The sequence below is a fragment of the Pteronotus mesoamericanus genome, unplaced genomic scaffold (genome assembly GCF_021234165.1).
Source record: "Pteronotus mesoamericanus isolate MK-2021 breed Mesoamerican mustached bat unplaced genomic scaffold, CSHL_Meso_final contig_130, whole genome shotgun sequence".
In the NCBI taxonomy this organism is placed as follows: domain Eukaryota; kingdom Metazoa; phylum Chordata; class Mammalia; order Chiroptera; family Mormoopidae; genus Pteronotus; species Pteronotus mesoamericanus.
In genome coordinates this window covers 13,977,981-14,000,774 of record NW_026555060.1, presented here as the reverse complement: position 1 = coordinate 14,000,774, position 22,794 = coordinate 13,977,981, and the positions used below count along the sequence as shown (strand labels likewise).

Below are 22,794 nucleotides of genomic sequence, written 5' to 3'. Positions count from 1 at the left end.
AGGACCTGTGTCATATTAAAACAATAGCAGCAACCACAGCAAACACCACCCTGGTCCCAGGGATCATTAAGTGGACCACTAGGGGCCATGTACTTATGCTGGTAATGTAATTATTTGTGAGCACCTCCTGGCCTCGGGCATTGGGTCAAGAATGTGAAGTAATAGGAAATGAGAAGGAGGACAGGAATGTAATTGGTGTCCTGCTCCTTACATTGTTGTTTTCTGAATGGTCCACTCCCAGACCTGATACATTTAAACATTCACTTCTGCCTCATCCACCCACTAAAATAACAGCCAATGAGTAGTTTAAAAACTATGAACTGTTTGACTCAGCCAACATTGTAGTGTATTACAAATGATAAATCATGAGCAAAAATGTTTGCATGTCTAAAAATACTGCGAAAACCCTCAATACTTACAAACCATCATTAATTACCACTTTCATTATCTTGCACTTTTATGGTGCCAGCCAACTTGATATCTGCATTAGGGTTTCTACAATTAGATCTTCAGCTTGCTCAAGGTGAGTGTGGCATTATCTTTCTTCAGTCCGAGAGACATAGATGCTTTTCTAACATGTAAATATATGAGCTCAAATATACTGAGCTAGCACACAGGGAAACACAGTACTAGTGTTGCGATACCAAAGACAATAGTGCTTTGTATGTATTGTAAAGTACCATTCTGTTATTCAAATTAAAGTACTGGTTGAAATATATCTAATCATATGTACACTTAAATACTCTCATTTGTACCTCAATACATAAAGTTCTCAACTATGAAAACATTTTGCAAATGAACATATGTATCATCTGTGCTGCTACTTTTATGCCATAAATGGGCTCCTAAAGGTTAGTGATGTCGATTTCATTCCTTTGTAAATGGTTGCAGCTGCCCTCACTATCTACCCATCTGCTTTACCTGCAGACAAGGATGACATAGAAACAAGACATCAAAGCAGCCTTATTATCTGCATAAATCACAACTGCATTTGTGAAGAGAGGTCGATTTCCCAGAAATTCTGACTTTTCCCTCCCATTTTTAGGTAGACAGACCTTATGTAATCTTGTGTATAGTGGTCACTGTGGTAAATAATTTTTTAATGGAATACAAAGGCTAATTTTAGTCCAGTCCTGGGAAAAATAGTCATAAATTCATAATTAGTAAAATTAGTAATTATATTTATTCAGATCTTAAAAATATTGTGTATGCTTGTTTATTTCTACGTTAGCTTTATAGGAATAAATGTATTTATATATTAAGATTATAGTAATATACCAATCATATTATATTAATATCATAATATTTATAGATTTTAAAAATTATTCTGTTCCCTTTAGAAGTCAATCCAAGAAGAAAAACGAAGACCAAGGAAAGATAGGTAATTATTTTTTCTGAATTTCAATGTTATCAAATGAAAATACAAATCTATATGTTCAAATTAGATTAAGAATCACCAGTTGTATGTAGATAGATTTAGAAGGTAGTGCGCTCTTAATGCATTTATGTTATAAATACCTGCACATGGTTTGAGACCTTGTCTACTGGAAATACATTGAGCTAGCACAGTGCAAGGCATACGTTAAAAACTCAAATAGTTTTGAATAAATTATACTGTCCCAATATACAATTTGTTGAGGGGCGGGTTGGTTCGTTGATATGATTTGGGCAATTTGAACATGCCCATGTCCATAACTTTCTTTCCCCAAACTCCTCTTTGCTTTTTGTTCTTGGAGACAAGACATGCTAAATCTCACTCTTATGGATTTGTTAGGAAGATAAGGTTTGTGTCTCCTGTAGGTGTTGCATACTTAAATTCATACTGTTCCCCTTTTCCTATAATATTTCAGATGACCAATACTTTACTATTTCAATCAACCAATTTCCAGGTAATGCTAATACCAATTGAGGGTTCTTCTGTTAAGCATGAACAGACACAGAGCTCCTAATTTATGAATCGATGGCATTCGGAAAGTTCATTTATAAATTGCTGTCTGGAGCTCATAAAGCTCTTTTCCTCAGAAGCACCATAACATCTGACAGTTGCCCAGACCTGACCCTGGTTGTCTCATATGAAGTCCCATCAGACTGCAGATACTGAGCACCGCAGGTGCCAGACCTGCAGTCCGAGTAAATTCAAGAAATAAACATGTTTGAGGACACACCCCATGTGTATGTCATGTGCAGGAATTCAAATCTAGCACAAAAAAATAATTCTCTAAAGACCAATGGGTAGAGACGTGACAGAAGGTTATCTGTAAAGGACGTAAGGTAAGATCATGAAACATTGTGTACATCAATGTATTGATGATTGATAAAAGCATAAAATGCTATATGGTAGTATATAATGTGGCCCAAGGGTCTTTTGTGAACTCTGACCTACACTAGCCAAACTGGAACATTGTAATTACTGGCTATCTGGTAACTACTACTGTTGTGCCAAGTTGAATGTGACAGAACCAGGAAAAGCCCCTCCAGCAGCTAATATTCTCCTAAAAGTAAAACCTAAGTGTTTTACTTTTTTTTAAATTTATGGCATGTGCTATTTTTGCACATTTTAAAACTAGTCCTATTTTATTGACATGTGTATGTGACTTTAAATTACAGTAAATACTTTAAAGGAAGAAAGCAAGTGTCCTATAAGTTATAGTGAATAGAAAATTTGATTGATACTGTGGTGTGTTCATGTGTTCATTTGCAGTCAGGGGAAATTATTAGATTTGGAAGATTTCTATTATAAGGAATTTTTGCCCACTCGTTCTGGACCAAAGGAACATAACCCTAGTTTAAGAGGACGAAGACAACAGAGAGAACTCCAGAATCAATGTTTTAAGACTGATGAAAGGTAATACACTTCACATTAAAGTTCAGCATTTTCAATTTTATACTCACAATTCCATTTTTAAAATGCTTTAATTTTATGTATGACAAAGCATTTAGTGAGAAAGCATTACTGAATATTGCTCCCTCATGATTGATATGTTGTCTAAAAGCAAAACCATAAATATTATGGTAATTAATGACACCCCAGTCATTAATTTAGATAGTTTTTCTAGAACAATCCCAGTTTATACCTGTTTTCTTGGTGTACTCATTAATAGCACCCCCTCCCTTTAAAAGTCCCTCAGGATGATAAATTTATGGTCATACTAATTATAAGCAATAAACCATATTCAAAATTGTAGTTAAGCTCTAACCAATGTAATTTTAATCACTTATTTTAGTTTCTCAATTATGCTGTGTAATGTCTCAGAATCAGTGATTTCATACCAAAAAAAATTTGGGAGAAAGATTATATAGAAATATGTAATTTGGATTTAATTTCTCACTTTGCCACTGACTTGTGTATCACGTAACAAACTGTTTGTAGCTGGCTTCCTGTTGATATCTTGGGAATTTTTTTCTTTCCCCAGAAATTCTTCATGAAGTTTTAAAATTGAGAGCATATAATAAGATGGAAATGTGGTGTATGAGAAAAAGGAATAATAGGCTATGAAAAGCTGTTTTTCCAAAGTCCTAAATGAGCATCCTATCAGCCTAGGGTACGCTGGTCTCCTTACCTGTCTCTTCTACAGAGTGAGATGGTGGTTAAGAGAAGAGGTTTCAAAGTCACGCACTCTCAGATTGGATCTTAATGCTGCCACTTAGTAGTTGAGTGACCTTGTTTATGTTACTAGACCTCTCTAAGCTTTCATTTTCACATCTGCAAAGGGATTTAATAATAACTGCCTCAGCATGTTGTTATAGAAATTAATGAAATGATATATGCGAAGCAATTAACACCAGATGTGGCATAGATGAGGTGGTCCATAAAAATGGGTATTACCATCTTTATTTGCTTTTCTAGAATCTCCCTCAACTATGATTTGTTCCCCTTGTACCCAAAAGAAGATGCATTCTTTCATCTTGAGATCGAGAATTATAACATGCTTAGAGATGTTCCATTCTAAACACAAAGTTCTACATAGGAGATCACTAAGTGCCAGAACAATTGAGTGACTTGCCCAAAGTCACACAATGAGTTAGTGAACCAAATTCCAAGCTTTTCCACTCCCTGATCAAATTGCTTTTCAGTAACTTACCCACTTCCTATTTTAACAACCCAACCTGGTCTGCATCCTCCCCAGTACAGTCTCCCCACCCCCACAGCAGACACACACACACACACACACACACACACACACACACACACACACACTGTCAAAGCATTGCATTCCTTAAGTACTGCCTGGTCTTCTAGTTCCTATGGATGTGTAGTTAGTGTTCACTAGCACAAGAATTCTAGAAGTTAGCATTGGTTAAGGGCTTACCTTGTGCTAAGCAGTATACTGGTATCTCATTTAATCCTCACAGCAACCTTCTGAGGCACTTACTACCCATTTTATAGAAGAGGAGGCTAAGTCCACAAAGTTTAGTGGCTGCAGATACTCACCTAGATAGTAAGTGATGGAGCCATCATTTGAACATGAGCCTTCTTGAGTTTAACTTATTTAAATCCTCACCGGAGAATATGTTTATTGATTTTAGAAAGAGAGGAAGGGGGAGAGAGACAGGCAGACAGACAGACAGATAGACTTTAATCTGTGAAAGAAACATCAATTGGTTGCCTCCTGCATGATGCCCTACCAGGGATTGAACCTGCTACCTAGATATGTGCCCCGACCAGGAATTGAACCCACAGCCTTTTAGTATATGGGATGACATGCCAATGTCATCCCATATGGAGGCACCCAGCCAGGACAGGCCTTCATGCATTTAGAATCAACAACCTTAACCACTGCTCCGTATCAGCGCCCTAAGCAACCCCACCTGCTGAGTGTTTGAGGAAGGGGTAGTAGATACATTGGTGTGTGATAGGTGATCCCTATATCTAAGCAACTTGACTCTAAAGAGAAAGTATATTGATCTAACAAAGCTGAACAAGATGACACCAAGAGGGGATCTTTCTAAACTAAGGAAGAATAAAGAGACAAGACATTAAAATGCACTAGGTAAACCTTGATAGGATCCTGAATTTAAAATGGAAAACAAAGCAACACAGAAAAGCAACTCTAAAGGATATTTTGGAACAATTAGAGAAACTTGAGGCTAAACTATAACTTGGATGATGTTACTACTGCAGAAAGAATATATATCTTATTATATTTTAAATTAGTATATACTTTATATTTATATAATATAAATATAACATTTTTATCATATATGTTTACATTGTATGTAATAAGTATATTATATTATTCTGACAATATATTATATGTAATACCCACACATACATATGCACATGCTAAGGACAATGCTGATATCACCCAGGAAGGTGTGAGTAGATCTGGGAATCAGGGACAATAGCATGTTGAGTTCAATGTCTCATAAATGTGGTGGCGGGTAGTCAGTGATTAGAGGATAGGATGAGAGAGCAAGAGGAGAACTGATGTCTCCTCGTCTCCTCGAAGATGGGATTTGGTGGGGTCTCTGCTGAGCAATAAAGAGCCCTGTGGGGTATTTAAGGCATAGCCAAGTTTTAACTAGGACAAGAAGATATGGAGAGGATGGAGCGGGGGAAAGAAAATGGAACAAGAGTGCCTCAGTTTAGGGATGGGAGAATCATGAAAGAAGCAACAGCAGAAAAGAGACAAAAAGATACAGTGGGGAAAGTGTAAGATCCGAGTGCTCTCGACCTGGGTTTGAACCCCCACTCCACTTCTCACTAGACATATCAACTACAATTTTCTCATCTGCAGACTGAGGATGAGAAAAACTAAGGCCTTGCCAAACTGTCCTTAGAATTAAAGGTAATGTATGTGATGTACCTAGCAGATAGTTGATCCTCAATATTCTTATACTGGAGCTGAGATGAACAGGTATGGGAATTCAAGTCAGTTACCCAAGATCCTCCCTACAGACACCACCCAAACACCTACCCTGGCAGATATCCACTGAGCTTAAGATATCCTGAAAGACCTTCCCAAAGTTTTTTTTTTAATTTTTCATTTAAAGTTACAGTTTACATTCAGTATTATTTTGTGTGAGTTTCAGATGTACAGCATGGTGCTCAGACAATCACATACTTTACAAAGTGTTCCAGTACTCACCTGGCACCATACATAGTTATTACAATATTATTGACTATATTCCCTATGCTATAATTTACATCCAGTTTGTACTCTTTAATCCCTTTACCTTTTTTACCCAGTCCCCCAAACCCCTCCCATCGGGCAGCCATCCGTCTATTCTCTGTTTTAATTTTGTGTGTTCTTTTATTTTGTTCTTTCAAGTCCACATGTAAGTGAAATCATTTGGTATTTGCCTTTCTCTGACTAACTTATTTCGCTTAGCATAATACCAAGGCCATCCATGCTGTAACAGATGGTAAGATTTCATTTTTTTAATGGCTGAGTAATATTCCATTATATATGTACAATACATCTTCTGTAGCCAATCATCTATTGATAGGCACGTGGGCTGCTTCCTTGGCTATTTTAATAACATTGCAATGAACATAGAGGTGTATATATTCTTTCAAATCAGTGTTTTGGGTTCCTTTGGATATATACCCAGAAGTGGAATCACTGGTTCATAAAGCAGTTCCATTCATAATTTTTTGAGGACCCTCCATATTGTTTTCCATAGTGGCTGCACCAATCTGCATTCCCACCAACAGTGCACAAGGGTTCCCTTTTCTCCGCATCCTCGCCAATACTTGCTGTTTGTTGATTTGTTGATTTTAGCCATTCTTCCAGATATAAGGTGATATCTCATTGTGGTTTTAGTTTGCATTTTTCTGATGGTCAGTGACATTGAGCATCTTTTCATATATCTATTGACCATCTGTGTCCTCTGAAGGAGTGTGTATTCAGGTCCTGTGCCTATTTTTAATTGGATTATTTGTGGGGGGGTTTCACATTGAATTGTATTCGTTCTTTATAAATTTTCGATATTAACCTCTTATCAGATGTATCTTTGGCAAATATATTCTCCCATTCAGTACATTGTCTTTTGTTTTGTTGATGGTTTCCTCTGCTGTGCAAAAACCCAAAGATTTCTTTCTTTTTCTCTATTCAGAAGTGGACTAGAATAAAGGCACATTCCACCTGCAGACAAATTTTAGTTTTTCCTTTCTAGCTTCTCATTATTTTCCCTTGTTTACATATACCTTCAATAACCTTATCCTTGCTCCCTCAGTTATATCCAACTGGTAAACCCCAATACTGGTAAAACTAACTTCCTACCCAATCCATACTTACACCCAAGTAGCTGAACATGCCTAGAAGAAACAGTCTATTATCACTTAAACTTAGGACCATGCACTTTAGACAGGCCTTTAGAGTTACTTTGCAATACTACATTTCCCTAAAAATCCATTATTCTGCTTTCCCAGTTCACTCTTTTAGACTTCCTCCTCTCTCTTCAAACCTTCAAAACTCCCTCACTCTCACCAGACAATTTCCTTTCCTCTTTTACTCAGAAAACAATAGCAGAGAACAGACAAAAGCTTCCACCATCAAATCTATCACTTACTCATATACCTTCCTCAGTTTTGCATGAATGACTGTTTGTCCTCCAGCTAAGACCAAACCTGCCTTTTGTGCACTGAAACCAGGTCCTTCCTCTACTCAAGTACATCGTCCTGCAGTTATCACCTTTCTTCACAACTTAAACATTTGTTCTCTTTACAGCATCATTTCTGACAGTCTGTGAACATGATGCAATTGGATCCATCATTAAAAAAAAAACAACACATTTGACTCAGTCCCTCTCCCAAACCACCCACATTCCTGCTCTTCATTATAGCAAGAATAACACATGAAAATGACCCAACTTCCTCCATATCTTCCTTCCCAATCTCTCTTGAATCCCTGCCTAGGCCACCAGTGACACCGATTTTGCCATATGCCATTATCTGTCCTCAGTCCTTATCTTGCCCTATCAGCATTTAACACTTTTTCTTTACAATCACTCATTTTGTTTCTTTAAACATTTCTTCTATTTTCCTCCAGGATAGGACTTCTCCTGCATTGCTTCCTACCACCCTGGTTCCTCCTTTATATTCTCCTTCACTAATATTTCCTCATTGCATTGACCTCTCAGCATTCGAGTGACCCAGTCCCTTGCTTTATCAACATGTACTCTTATGACCTTAAGTATCATCTATTTACTTACAATTCCTAAACTGAAATCTCTAGCCTAGATCAGGACTTGTGCATTCAACTGCCTATTCAATATCCCCTGTTGGATATTTAATAAGTAAACTTGGCATAACTGAAACCAAAATCTCTACCCCTCCCCCCCCCAAAAAAAATCCTCTCCTGCAGATCTTCCCCATTTCAAATGGCAGTCCCATTCTTCCGGTTGTTTAAACCAAAAACCTTGGGGGTGTTCTTGATTCCTTTGGGTGTTCTTGATTCCTTTTCTTTACACTCCACATCCAATCCATCAGCAAACTCTTTCAGTTCTACCTGCCAAGTATGACTGGAATCTGGTCAATTCTTACCTCCTCTGTAAGCCTAGAACATGTCATTATCAGTCTTGCTTGAACTATTGCAGTTACCTTTTAACAAGTCTACTGACTTCCACTCTGCCAGCCAGGTCTTTTTATGAATCATTCCTCCACTCAGAACTCTAAAGTTCAAGTTCTTACCATGGTCTCAAAGCTCTAAATTACATGCCATACTATCCCCTCACTCTTCCTACTCTCATCCCTTGCTATTCTTCCTCTCGCTTCCTCCATTTAAGCCACAGTGGCCTCTTTCCTGTTCCTTGAACACAATAAACACACTGTACTCTTGGAACCTTTACGGTGTTTGACTGGCATGCTGGAATAGCTGCCCTTCCCTCAGAGAGCTTCCTGGCTTACTCCTCCCCTTCCTTCTGGTCTCTCCTCAGCCATCACCTTTGCCTTATCAGAGAGGCCTTTCCTGATCACCTTCTGTGAAATGGTGTGTACACACAGGCGCACACATGACATCACTCTTTCCCCCACTAGCCTGCTTTATTTGTGTCTAGCACTGCTCACCATCTGGGATTAAAAGCTGGCTCTGGTCCTCTCCCATACTCGCCTATAAGCTCCATGAGAGTAGGGACTTGTATCCCCTCATCGCCTGCGCTGCCGGCTGACACTGGGTGATCCCTGGATAAAATGGATGAATCTCCGTAGCTGCCTTTTAGGTAGCACCCTCCTTACCCAGGGAAGCTGCAGAGTCCAAAGGTAAACGCTGGCAGGGTTCCCTGCAGTGGGTTTAGGAAATTTGGCTCAACAGCCTCATTGAAAATACTGAAAAAGCTAACAGAGCTGACAACAACGATGTCGCTAACAAAGAGGTTAGTTACATATGATGGGAGCATTTTTAAGACACATTTGAGCAGTGTAAAAAATGCAAAATAATGGTTATCCATTAGGCAGCTAATGTAAGTATTTGTTTGTTGGGTGTGAGTTATTTCCAGCCAAAAGAAGCTCGCCTTTCTGAACTACACATTCTGATGATTTGCTTAGGGGTCAGTCAAACACAAAGCCACCAGATTCCGCCAGCCCTTGCTCCTCGGCTCAGAGGAGTTTTGAAAACCTGCTGAGAAAAGTTATCGCAGTTCCTTTTGATCAGGATCCCGACGTTTAGAATGTGGAATGTGCGTTCTCAAATGCCCGCAGACAGTGGGAGAAAGGGAGAAGAGGACCCGCCTAACTCGGGGTGGGCGGGGATGCGCTGCGCGCGCTGGCGCCAGTGACGCTCGGGCCCTGGGTCTCGCTCGCAGGTGCTGGGCCGTGGAGAACCCGGAGGAGGAGGAGAATGGACCCGCGAGCAACCCCTACGACTACAGGAAGCTCCTGCGCAAAACCTCGCAGCGCCGGCGCCTGGTCCAGCAGGTGTAGCCCTGCTGCCACAGTAGCCGCCGAAATGTGCCTGAGACTGCGGGGTGCAAGTGCCCAAGGGGAGGACCGTCAGGCCCTGAAGTCTCGGGTTGGACCTTGACAAGGGCTGCCCGCGGCGCTCGCCCACTGTGAGTGCCCTTTGGCGCTCGCAGGGCGGAGACCAAGGAGCTTTTCGGACGCCGACTCGCAGCGCTCCCGCAGCTTCCACTCCCGCCAGCACACCAGTTGAGGCTCCCTGTCCCCGGCCCCCAATATGTCTCTTTGTTCAATTGTGTGCGAGTTCTGAGAACCCAACGGTGCCTGAGCTCTTGCTGACTCCTCCTCTCCCATTTTGGGTGACAAAAAAATTTCTTATTTCATGAAAACGCCTCTCCCAGGCCCGATGGACAGTCGCGGGCGGGCCGAGTCTGTAAGAACGGAATAAACCCGGGGTGGGAGAAGAAGCTCAAGCATGGTGTGCAAGTTTTGAAGGTGAACTTTATCTTAAACTCGTGCTTTCCTTTCCCTTAGCTTAATATTAAGGTTATTGAATAAAGAAGTGCCTTGGAGAGTCCATGGCTTTCAGGGCTGGTCCGTTGTGTTTCCCTTTGGGGCCCAACTCCGGAGAGGAGGTGAGGTGCTCTGTCAGCGAACAACCCCACCGCCATCACCCGGAACACACAGATGAAGTAGTAACCCCTACTTGCGACGCAAATGTGGCCTCCAGACAGATTTTCAAATCACCCAACACTGTGCGCGCGCGCGGCCTTCCCAAACACTGTGGCTTCCATTGGCCCGCTGTAAAATTTTTGGTCTACTACTGAGTGAACTGTCAGATGTTTTAGGTTCTCCACGCCTGCAAATTTGGGGCAATCTCCAATGTTCTGACTTTTGGTGAATTTGAGATGGAGGGGAGGGCAGGAGGTGGGTAGAGGTTTGCATTCTTCGGTTGATGCATTTTATTTTAAAATCTGGGTTGAGCTCTTCTATGAAACTTACACCCTCCGTGTCCACACAACCCGGAGAGGGCAAGGAAGGGTGGCGCGGTGATTTCATCGATGACTTACTTGGGAGGAAGGTTCTGGCTGGGATGGGGCTGTTCCCTTCTGCCGGCGTCCCCGGCTCCTACAACCCTGGCCCAGGCCGAGAAGACTTTGAGGAAATACTCGAGCAGAGGGTTGAGGGCCAGTGCAGCCGGCTGATAACGTTTGCTGTGCGTCTCGCCCACCGAACAAGATCTTTTCTCCAACCCAAAGAGTTGGCACTGACAGGTCCCTTGAGATGACTCGTACAAACCCTTCATTTTACAAGTGAGACCAGCCCGAGGGGAAACCTCCCACTTCGGCGGGGCTGAGCTCCAAGAACAAGTGCGCTCTACGTTCTGCGCTTTCCCGGGGTTTGCGCCCCCGCCCCCGCCCAGGTTTGTGACCCGGAGGGAGGAGCCACCCGAGGCTGTGCGGACCCACGTCGTAGCCGTGGCGTGTGGCCGGGCGCTGCCGGGCGCAGGCACCTAGGAAACCTGCGCGGCAAGGCACGGTTCACTGGCGGGTCTGGGAGGGCGGAAACCCTGTCACCAGAGGTGGCTTGGAGCCCTCCGCCCCCACCCAGCTTTCCAGCCACCACGTGGAGGCCTCGAGGGTACAAGCCGAGCTTGCAGCCTGGCCGCGTCTTCAATCCAGGATTTCCGAGTGGCCCCTGCAGACCAGAGCCCAGGCAGCCTGGCCCTAAAGTTACTGCAAAGGGAGGAAACTGACCCTTTCCCTAAATATTCCCGGCACTCCGCCCACCCACACACACATTTTTAAAGTGGACCGGGAAAATGGCAAGCGTTAGGTGAAAAGATCAATGGTTTTTGTTTTTCTTTTCTATTTCTTTATTTATCTCTCCTTTCTCTTTTTTCCCACCTCCCTTTTTTCTCTGTCCTTCAACATGTAAGCACTGGGAGGACGTAAGGGAAAAACTGCACGATACACTCTTCTTTGGTGAGCCTGTAACGCGATCTCTTGTGTAAATCAGGGACCCCCCCCCCCCCCAAAAAAATAGGTCAACTGAGGAAGCCGGCCCGGAGCATGGGCCTCTCTTCCCTTAGCCAGGACGGGCCTTGAAAAGCTTTCCCCAGCGCTGGCCCGCCTCCCCTTCCCCTTCCCCTTCCCCCTGGTTGCCTCCTTTGTGAACTAATGACTGCAATTATTACCTCCCTGAGCGCTTTTGTTATCGCCAACCCCAGCCGGGCGAAGGGGGAGTGGGCTCTTCTGCGAAATAAAAGTGATTATAAAGCAAATTGCCGTCTAGGGAGGGATGGCGTTAAGAAGGACAAATCCGATCCCGAGTGCATCTGAAGTAGGGGTATTAAATAAAAAAAATGCAAATACTACCCTTCGATTCAAAGTATTCCTGAGCTGCGAGATGTAATGGAGTAGAATTTTAAGTCATTGCGTTTTTAAAAATCAGTGAAATCCAGGTGTGAATTCTACGTTCCTCATGTTTTAATCCGCTTCTTCCTTCAGGGCTTTGTGTGTGTTTTAAAAAATTTTTTTAAGAATCCTTCTGTTTTCGACCACTCATCCGTAATATTAAAATTCTGCCAACCCAGCCTGCTGGCTTGAAGCGAACATTTGCAGGATTTGGTGTGGACTTAAACAAAGAACGTGTGTCAGCACTGTTGAAGCGAGAGCTGCAGAGCTGCCCTGCCCGCGGCTCAGACGATGGAACCACCGAGTCATTACACCGCCAGAGTTGTTACCTGGACCCACTGGAGCATTGGTGCCCGGAGTGCCGGAAAGAGGGGGCAAACTGAGGCCTGGGTTGGTGCCCACCGCGCGCCCGTGGCCTCGTGCAGGCTTCTGAACACATCCGGCTCTGCGTCCTTCCCTGTCCCTGTCCCTGTCCCCTCCCCCAGCCCGGGCCCTGCGGCCACGGTACAGATCCAACGGCTCTGTTAGGCTCGGCTCGGGCAAAAGGGAAGAGGACAAAGCTTTGTGTAGAGAATTGACCAGGCCCAAGTGCCTGGGGACCCAAGACTTGAACTTGCACGCAGCCATCCTGGCCCCATGACGCCCTTCCTAAGCTAAGGTCGAGAGGTGGTAGCCAGGACTGAGGATCCGTGGATCTCTGCTTAGCAGCAACTTTGGTGTCTTGGTTAGGAGGTCAGAGAAAGAGTGGCTGGAACACAATGGAAATGCAAAACGTTCGCCCAAGGAGAGAAGGGGAGCGGTACGCCGGGAATGAACGCCGCGGGAGGCTGCACGCAGCCGTTTTCGCTCCGGGCCCTTCTCGCCCTTCCTCCGCCTGTCCAGGAACCGCTTGGTGTGCAGGACTCTGCTCTCGACTGCTAAAGGGAAAGCAGCGCGAATTCTACGCGCTCCGAACCCTCAGGGGGCCCTCCCTTTTTTAACAGTTTTTAGAGAAAGGAAATTTTAAGATGAAAGACTCTAACTTCCTTAGGAAAGGAGAAACCCGTTTTCAATAGGCCACAGAAATAGTCAATCCCCAACACACACACACACACACACACACACACGCACACCCGCTATACTAAACATTCTCAAGAGGGGGGAGGGGTTGCTTTTTCAGGCCCGCTAAAAAGAGGGCCCAGCAGGAGATGCAGCTTTTCGCTTCGGATTTGGAAAGCCCAGATTGCTTAGTTGGAAACTGTGCACGCCTACCACGCATACACCGAGTCCTGTCATACCTAAGAAGTGGCCCTTCCGCCCTGCCGCAGGTCAAGGTCACCAAATGACCCGATCCCATCCCCCGTCTACTATCAGTCCTGCTGACTCTAACTGCTCTCCCTCCCAGCTCTTCCTCTCCCCCTTTCAAGAAGTTTCCATTTGTTTTGTTTTGTTTTTCCCAGTCCCAGGTCCTCGGTGATAGACTCCAACATGGATTTTAATTGCCTCAATCGGCAGTCTTTCTACCCAGCTGTCAGTCAGAACCTGGACGGTGGGTCTGGCGATTGCGCGCTCGAAGGCTCAGGACTAGTGCACCGCCGGGGATTTGGCGGCTCAGTAGGCTGGCATTAGGCGCTACTGAGGAGCTGAAATGTGCCCTTAAGCCCGTAGGCGTCCCTCCTCCGCCATCCCCTCCCCAAGCTCAAGAACGGCTCCCAATTCCAGCCCAGACGCTCGAGCTCTCGAGGTCACTGCGACCTCAGCACCCTCCTGAATGCAGGCGGCGCGGGAACCGCGCCTCCTTCTCCCCGGCCAGAGCTAGATCTCAAACAATACGCCAATCCGTGCGTATATAAGACTCCTCTCAGCCACCCTTCCCGCCTCGCCGAGGTCTCTCTGGTCCACCCTTCGATGAGGCCAGCGCGCAATTAGCCGCGCTAGCACCCTGGACAGCGCATCCGGACCCAGAGTGAAAGCCCGCACCCTTTCACCTCGCCTTTTCGGGAGCTCGCCTGCACACCTCCCACCCACTCACTCCGACTCCAGCTCGTGCGTACTGTCTGTTTCTCACCCTCACCATTCGTCTCCTTCCCTCTCCAATTTTCCCTTCCGCCGCCCCTCATCCATCCGTATTGGGCTCCCTCGCCTTCAAAATCTCTCAGGCGCTCAGCACTTTCCCATCTCCTGGCTGTGAGGACCCTTCTGTCCCCTTCCCTATTTAACCTCCCCAGCTTTCAGAGTGTTGTCACGTCTCAAAGCCCTAACGCCTACACACACGCGCGCACGAGCGCACGCAGACACGCACATTCCCTGTCCCTGAGTGACATCCACCCTCTGCCGCGCGGTCGCGTGGTGCCCTCCTCCCGCCACACATACGCACGCGCGAAGGACCGAGCCGAAAGCAGCTCTCCGACACTTCGCACTCGGAGGAGATCTGCTCCGGTCTCGCAGCGCCAATGGCATCTCCCGGCTCCGGCTTTTGGTCCTTCGGGTCTGAAGATAGCTCCGGGAATCCCGAGAACCCCGGCACAGGTAGGAGAACCGGGACCTGCACTAGGCGAGCTTTGAGGGTGGGCTGGGGTTTGCGGAGCTAGGGAAGACGAAGGAGGTTTTCCACCTTGCAGCACAAAACTTCTGCGGCTTCGCCCTGCTCTCGGGGTAGGTCCCTGATGGCCCAAGAGACCAAAACCTCCACAGGTCCTTATGCCTTAGAAAGACGTCCCAAGATTCCTGAGCCCATTCCACCGAAGTCTGAGCTAGCCTTCCCATCAGAGGCATCACCTCGACCCTCAGTTCCGTGGGCCTGGGACACTGCCACCATCTTGGTGTCTAGATCCTGGAGAGATACAGTGTCACGGTAGGGAAAGGATAAATTAGAGAGGGGAGAGAATTATTAGTTTGGAAGGAGAGCCTGCGCGGAAAAGGAACGGCTAGGTGTCTAGGAAAACTCGTCCGAGCGATGCAGGAAGGGGAGGGAGTTTGCCTGAACCGACTGGCACCTAGAAGGCAAGTGCAAGGGGCCGCGGTGTGGGCTTTTCCTTGAAAAGAATCAGAGAACTGAGGGCAGCGCTGGATCGCCAGGCTCCCGCGCACCTCCCACACCTGCCCGCGGTGCCTAACCTCGGGCGCCCCCTTTCCAGACCCTGGGTTTATTGATGTTGTTCACATAAAACGAAATTTCGCACGTCCGTCTGCCTGCTCTTTTCTTTCCGCCTTGCCGACCCCCTTCCTGTCTTTCCTAACAGCAAGAGCCTGGTGTCAGGTGGCCCAGAAGTTCACGGGCGGCATCGGGAACAAGCTGTGCGGTGAGTGCTCAGGCCCAAGGGAGGGAAGCGAACAGGGATAGACGCCTGGGGCCCGCAGCGCAAAGCCACCTTCTCGGCTCTGCATCCCCAGCTGCGAAGTCGGGATTACTAGGTCCAGGATGGGCGGGGGCGAGCGAGCCCGGCCCCGCGGGCGACTGACCGAGGTCCGCGCTCCGTGTCCTTGCCCAGCTTTGCTCTACGGAGACGCCGAGAAGCCGGCAGAGAACGGTGGGAGCGAGCCCCCCCGGTCCACCTCCCGGAAGGCCGTCTGCGCCTGTAACCAGAAGCCTTGCAGCTGTCCCAAAGCAGATGTCAACTACGCGTTTCTACACGCTACAGGTAAAGGCGCCTCGCGGGGGCCCCCTGGAGCCACTGCCCCTTGCTCTGCTTCCCCGCCCCCTCCCCCCACCGCTACAGGGATGAACCCGGCGCCCTGAGCTCGACCCCAGGTTTGCAGGCAGAAGGCGGAGGCCGACCTTACGAGACTTTTAAGCTGAAAGTGAGACACGCAGGTCCTGTCCCCTGGGTCTGAGACCCGACCCCATGCGCCGACCTTGGCTCCCGCGTTGCCAGTGGGCTCTGGGGCTCAGGGGGCTGTGGCGGTCTTTCCAAGGGCCGCCCTCGGGGCTGCCGCTGTCCGAGAAGCCAGTGCACGCGGAGCTCCCGGTCAGCTCCTTGGTGATTCTGAGGCCTAGGAAGAGACTCTGTTTCCAGTTCAGAAAGGCAAAGACTTTCTAGGTCTTTAGAGCACAAGAGTAATTTGTAGCTGGTGATTTCACTGAAGAACGATTCTATTCACACGAGACTTGCACGCGTTCTTGCTGCCTTGTGTGCACACAACTAGTCATCCCAACACGCGGGAGCGCCACACGCGCACGCGCGCGCGCACAGACTTTGGAAACATCGGGCCTTCTTAATAGGCCAGAAGTCCTAACTAACATTGCATGTTCGTTCCGCTTTGCATGATTTGCCCAAAGGCGTTCCTCAAACATTTCTGACATGAATTTCCATAATCATTTAGAATGATTTACTGAGAAATAACATTTAGCATGAACCCTGTAAAAAGTCACACTGTCTTTTAAAAATAAAGCAAACAAGTTTTGAATTGAAATGCAAGAATTTACTTAGGGTGAGGGATAAATCATAATTTGTCTCATTCCTCCGTCTTTGAAAAATGTCTCCCTTTTAATGAAAACATTGTGGGGTTTTTTCCCAGAAGTTTTTTTTTTTTCTTTTAACACGCAGTCGCTCAATTAATTTTTTTTAAAAAAAAATTGCTGGATCAAGATCTTGCCTGAGTATTTTCATAGTAAAATTAAAATGTGGCATTTTGACTCCATTCCTTAGATCTGCTGCCAGCGTGCGATGGAGAAAGACCCACCTTGGCATTTCTGCAGGATGTTATGGATATTTTGCTTCAGTATGTGGTGAAAAGTTTCGACAGATCAACCAAAGTGATTGATTTCCATTACCCTAATGAGCTTCTTCAAGAGTATAATTGGGAATTGGCAGACCAACCACAAAATTTGGAGGAAATTCTGATGCATTGCCAAACAACTCTAAAATATGCAATTAAAACAGGTATTGTCCCATCAGAAATAATAAAGCTCTTTTTTCTTTCACAATCTTTATTTTTTTCTACAAAATGTTTTCTGTTTTATGGAGTTGCTGGTATTTTCAAATTTACAAAATTATTTTCATCATTTAAAAATACTCATTATTAGAATGACTCAAATCAAAAGCAACCATTACGATTAGTGTTAATAATGCATCTGAAGCTGATAATATCAGAAACATTATCTAGTCATAAATCATCATATTTTACATTGCACATATTTGGCCATGGAGATTGACCACTGATGTAGAAACAACCATTTGTCAGCAGAGGCCAGTAGAAGTGATGCAAAATGCAGGGAAAAGGGGAATATGGAAATGAATGCTCAAAAAAACACGATCCAAACAAAAGCCCAAATACTAGTGTAGTGCTGGTGATTTGCATGGCACAGAAAGGGTCAGAAATTGGACAAACCATCCCAAGTAATTATTGAACCAGAGGGATAATAACATTTTGACATTGTCTCAAATGGCCAGCAGTTTAGTTTTGAACTCCAGGTTGTCTTTATTTTTAAATAAGGAAATATAAAAGAAAACACAATACAAACTACATTAACAATTCAGCCATATTATATGAGGATGAGTGTTTCATAGCCATTTTGTATATAAGATAAAGGAAAAAGGTGGGCAAGGAACATCAGATATCATTAGGGACAAATTTATTGCTTTTTCATAGTACTTTTCATATTCTATTTTGTAGTGCCAGGTGTACCATTTATTTGGATGCATTCTAAGTTTTCATTTTGTCTACACAAAGTCAGCTATTCATCTCCCAGGTCATGATTACCTCTTCCTTTTCTACATTCTCTCATCCTGATGCATGGTGACACTGCACTTCATTAAAGCAATAAAAATAAGAATGACTGAATTTTCCAGGGGGTGGGGAGAAGGGAGAGACTTTGTGGATCTAAATTGGTTTGTGAATGTTTTATTTGGAGCTAAATTTTATCTGTATCATTCTAATCAACAACAAACATTTTAAGAATGTCTACTGTGTGATTTTAGCTCTTTGGGGGGGAGGGTAGCATTCCTTGCACATTATTTATACCAACAGAGAGGAAAGGTATGTAGAGAAGACACCTTAGGAAATTGATTTACTGAATTATTAGTATCCACTTCTGTGAGACTATAGAATTAGAACTAGGTATATAGGGAAAGGAATTTAGCTTGGTGACTTCTAACAAACTCAGTCTGTACAGTATGATTTTTGAAGGCTTATTAGATATCATTCTCAACTATGTTCACAGAGAATCCACATGATGTATATACTAGACGTTAGAAATGGAGTTTTTTTCTCCCAGCTTTTCATGTATCTGTAAGTGCAAACCTGAACAATCCTTCTAATTCATTTTTGTTTGAACGATTCTTCTCGCCTAATACTTAAATGTTAATAGTAAAATGCTACCTATTTTTTTTTTTTTTTTGCTACCAAGCCAAAAAGAATCTATACAAATGTTTTATATCTTCATTTTTAAAAGCTGGTGGTGTCTGAAATACAATTTAAAGAATTAAGATCATGGGAATTGCAAATCAATGAAAATAATTCTGTCTGTCAATGTTCCATTTAGAGTCATGAAAACATACGTCAATTCAATACGTTGACTTTTACTATAATGCTTGTAAAACTTTTGGTCAAGTGTAGCTCTAATGCATGCTATTTAAAGTTCAGGAAAAAAAGATGATTGATTAAGTTAGATTAGAGTCTTTAACCTAATTTCCACCCGGGTTGCAAGCTTAGAGAGGAGTGAAGGGCAGTGGGGAAATACTTTTAAATGATACCTTCATGTTTTGTTAAAATCACCTCTGTAAGAAATGTTCAGAACAGAAAGCTGCTGAGAATAAGAATGATAGAATCTTGAAATAATTAGCGTTTGTGGGAGTCCTTAGATTTGGTGGAGGTGGTGGTGGTTGGGTGATGGAGGGGTTAAATGTTGTGTTGAGTCTTTTAACCAAACCACCAGACAAAGGAATTGAAACGTCAGTAAGTGAGGCCGTCCCTGGGTGCACGTCGCCAGAGCAAATAGAGCAGTTTGGAGGACCTCGGCCCCTCCCCAGCTGATTATGAACAAGCAGTCTCTGCATCCTTCCGGGCTCTCTTTTGCTAATCTGCAAAGGTCGTTCTAGAGCTGGGAGAGGTTGTAATCTCACCTTTCAAACTCGCTGTCTCCCCGGCGCTCCCGCTGCGGTGGCCACGGGATTCCTGGCGCAGAGCCTCGCGGCCCAGGCAGCACAGGGCCCGGCGGGGCGGCGGCCGCGGCTGGATGCCAGGGCTGCCGGGACAGCGGGCGAGCTCCAAGGCAGGTCTCTCACACCCTTTCTCTCAGAGAGCCCTGCCCCGATTCCCCTGCAACTTGTAGGAATCATGCGAAGGAAGCAAAATAATATTTCTGCAGAAATCGAGAGGTCATGTTTTTCTGACCGGTCCATCTGTCTCCCTCTGTATCTGCACATCCTTATCAGTGAATGAAAAATTTGAGGAAGCCCAGGTGTAATGGGAGAGCAAGGTCAAAAAAACAGAGACAGGCCACTGAAGCATCAGACTGGATTCTACAGTTTCCCCAAAGCAGTCATCAGTGGGGAATGGCCTTTTGACACCCTGGGCCAGGACACAGGCCTTGGAATCCCTCTCTGCAGAGGCTTTCATGCCAAAGTTTCCATAGAGTTCAATAGTGTGTGACAGTGGACACCAGATTCACGGAGAAAATGCACATGAGTTGTGAGAGCAGATTAATGGATAGATTCACTAATCCTTATTAATTTTCTCGCTCTAAGGAAATGGCTTAAGGAAGAGAAATGCAGGGGCACCAGGAGGGAGAGGAGGGCTATGATTTCAGCTGTGAGCGCTAATGAAATGGGGAGTCAATGAGGCAGAGAGGAGCGGAGGGTTGTTCCAGACAGGCGGCGGCGGCGGCAGCGGGGCCAGCAACGAAGGCTTTTTCCCTTTCTGTGGACGCATAAACTGACAGGGTCAGCATCAGAGGGCCTGGAAAAGAGCAAAAAAGATAGACGAACACTGTGCAAGGCCATGGGAGGTAAAACAATGGCGGGATCGGGTTTGAGAGCTTCACAAAACCCAATCTCTTTCAAATGTGCTCCTTTCTTTCCCGGCTCCTATCTTTTCTCAGCGTCTAATTGTCTAGCCACATGCCGGATGCTGATAAGAGAGCACTCCAGTCCTAGAGATAAGCTGTGTGTTGACTTTTGTCCCTGCTTTCCCCACTGCCTACCTTTATCTTGTTTTGCCCATGCTGGCAAGAGAGACTCACATCCCCAGGCTTCAGACAGGTGTCCAGGAAGTGGCAGGTGCCTTTTTATCAGATGCTATTTCCATAATTGTTCATCTTCCCAAATTTTGCTGCTAATTTACAGATAGTCTTTGGGGGGGGCAAGATTTATAGATAGGCTTTTATGGGGCAAGATAAGGAAGAGGAATTTTAATGAGATACTTACCATCACATTTAAAATAATAGCCTCAGGAGTATTTGGATGTCAACCCCTTTAGAGAGACTTAGAGAAATCCAGAAATTAATTAGATAAGTCTTGCTAATGGTCTGATTAGTCCATTGACTATATCTTCACATATCTTGTTGACAAGACAGTGATATTGACTGTATTCAGCTTTATTTTAAACTGCAGCTATGACAGAATTCTGTTGTTTATACTTAAATATTGGGACAGAAAAGAATTGGCAAGAATTAGGTTTGCCCATACCATCTTTAGAAAATCATCACCTTTTGAATCCAAGATAAATCATTCAACAGAATGTCCTATTTTCTCATTTTTGCCTTGTCTTTTGTAATCATCGGCCATTTGTCACTGATATTATTATGAATGCTGGCATGCCTGGAGGATGTCATGGAATGACTGATTTCAGAGCAGCTTCAACAGAAATGGATTTTTAGCAGCATGAGTGTAAACAAGAAAAGCCTGTCTTTGAATAGCCTTGGACAGCACTGGCACTTTAGTTTGCAAATATAATGAAAGAATGATAGAAATAAGCCAGCGTCCACCTTGCAGACCACATTTGTTCTTTTTAATAGGGACCATTTAAAGTATGATTTTTAGAGTGTGCTTTAAGAAGTACCAAAGATCCAAAACAATCTTTGTTAGAGGAAATATTCCTTGAGGTCAGGGGTGTGCAGCGTGCGTACCTGTTGGGTTCTGAATATGGATGTCCTATTACTGACGGATCTTTTGAGGTTCTTTAGCTCAAAAAATTATGTGTCTGAGAGGCATTTATTTTCCTTGGTTAAAGTCCTGATTCTGGTATTCCATTTTATTCAGGGCATCCCAGATATTTTAATCAACTCTCCACTGGACTGGATATGGTTGGATTGGCAGCAGACTGGCTGACATCAACTGCAAACACTAACATGTAAGTAGTTAAATGTGTTTTTGTGTAATCCAGGATAATCATTAGTGAGATTCCATACTCTTTATCCTATCTCTTAAATGAAAATCTCTTTTATTAAGTAGCTCCTAAAATAGTTACTTGGCCGTCAGCCGTACTTTGCTGTTCACCCCAGCTTAATAGGATATAGTCCTGATAAAATTTTCATGCAAAACTACACAATGTTTTTTAAACACAAAAAGGACTTCTTTTGTATTTGGAGTACATAATTACGTATATTATAAAAGAGAAATGAGACTAGATGTTGTCTTTTAAATAGTGTTACACAGTAATGTTCTTTATTTATTCAATATGCTAAATGGCCCTTGTACGCTAAGCCAATAATTGAAGCTCTTCACTTTATGAATATACAAAAATGAAGAAACCTTTTAGGAGACAATTTTCTCCCTGCTTAATGTATAATCATAACTTTTGTGAATGTAGAGTTTGAAAAAGGAAGTGGTTCTGTAGATATTGTAATGGTGAATTATTTCTTTGAGTTACATACGTAAAATATGGCGATTAATTACTATGTTTCAGGTTCACCTATGAAATTGCTCCAGTGTTTGTGCTTTTGGAGTACGTCACACTGAAGAAAATGAGAGAAATCATTGGCTGGCCAGGGGGCTCTGGCGACGGGATATTTTCTCCGGGTATATATTTCAACTTTTCTTTGTGTTTCTTTCTTCTGGTATACAATGTCCCATTAGGAACCAAGGGAATCTTAACTATCTAGTCTGTATTTCTGCTTAGGTTAAATAGGTTGTATATTGATCAAAAGAGAAAGTGTCATTAAGCACATGACCATTGACCATGCCTCCAACTGGCTACCCCATGCTTGAACATTAGTTATTTGTGTTCCAAAAGCCCATGAACAAAGATGATATTTGCCCTGTACTTCTACTGGGATCCCACACACAGGATGTGTGCATCATGTAGAACAAAAAAAACCGATTCATAATAAAAGAATTCACTCTCCATTCTCTTCCCAGAACTAAAGAAAGGAAAAGGGTAGCAGCCTCTTTTAATAAAGCATTTTCTGTTTGAGAGTGCATGACAGGCAGATCTACTTAATAGATCCTAAGTACCTTGTCCCTTTCAAGCAACAAGCAGAGAAGCCGATTTACACTAATTTCAAGGAGGGCAGAGAGTGCCTCAGGAGACAGTTTGTTAGAGCTCAAAGAGAAGGTGATGATTTCTTCAAGAATGTTCTCATTCCTTCTCTTCTTTATCACACCATTCATTCTCTTCCAT

The 22,794-nt window shown here is 44.1% G+C and overlaps 2 protein-coding genes across 2 annotated transcripts in view; both read left to right on the top strand.

The window, feature by feature from the left end:
• The window catches only part of MYO3A (myosin IIIA), a 199,902-nt gene extending 190,040 nt beyond the window's left edge, over positions 1–9,862 (top strand). The window contains exons 31-33 of the mRNA XM_054590298.1: positions 1,341–1,381; positions 2,702–2,845; positions 9,745–9,862. Coding sequence (XP_054446273.1) covers positions 1,341–1,381; positions 2,702–2,845; positions 9,745–9,862 — 303 coding nt within the window. The remainder of the gene's footprint in view (positions 1–1,340; positions 1,382–2,701; positions 2,846–9,744) is intronic.
• Positions 9,863–14,628: 4,766 nt separating this feature from the next.
• GAD2 (glutamate decarboxylase 2) overlaps positions 14,629–22,794 on the top strand; it is a 78,033-nt gene continuing 69,867 nt past the window's right edge. Inside the window, exons 1-6 of the mRNA XM_054592519.1 lie at positions 14,629–14,763; positions 15,477–15,536; positions 15,726–15,875; positions 16,884–17,117; positions 21,435–21,525; positions 22,081–22,193. Of these exons, the coding sequence (XP_054448494.1) occupies positions 14,688–14,763; positions 15,477–15,536; positions 15,726–15,875; positions 16,884–17,117; positions 21,435–21,525; positions 22,081–22,193 (724 nt within the window). The 5' untranslated portion in view covers positions 14,629–14,687. The remainder of the gene's footprint in view (positions 14,764–15,476; positions 15,537–15,725; positions 15,876–16,883; positions 17,118–21,434; positions 21,526–22,080; positions 22,194–22,794) is intronic.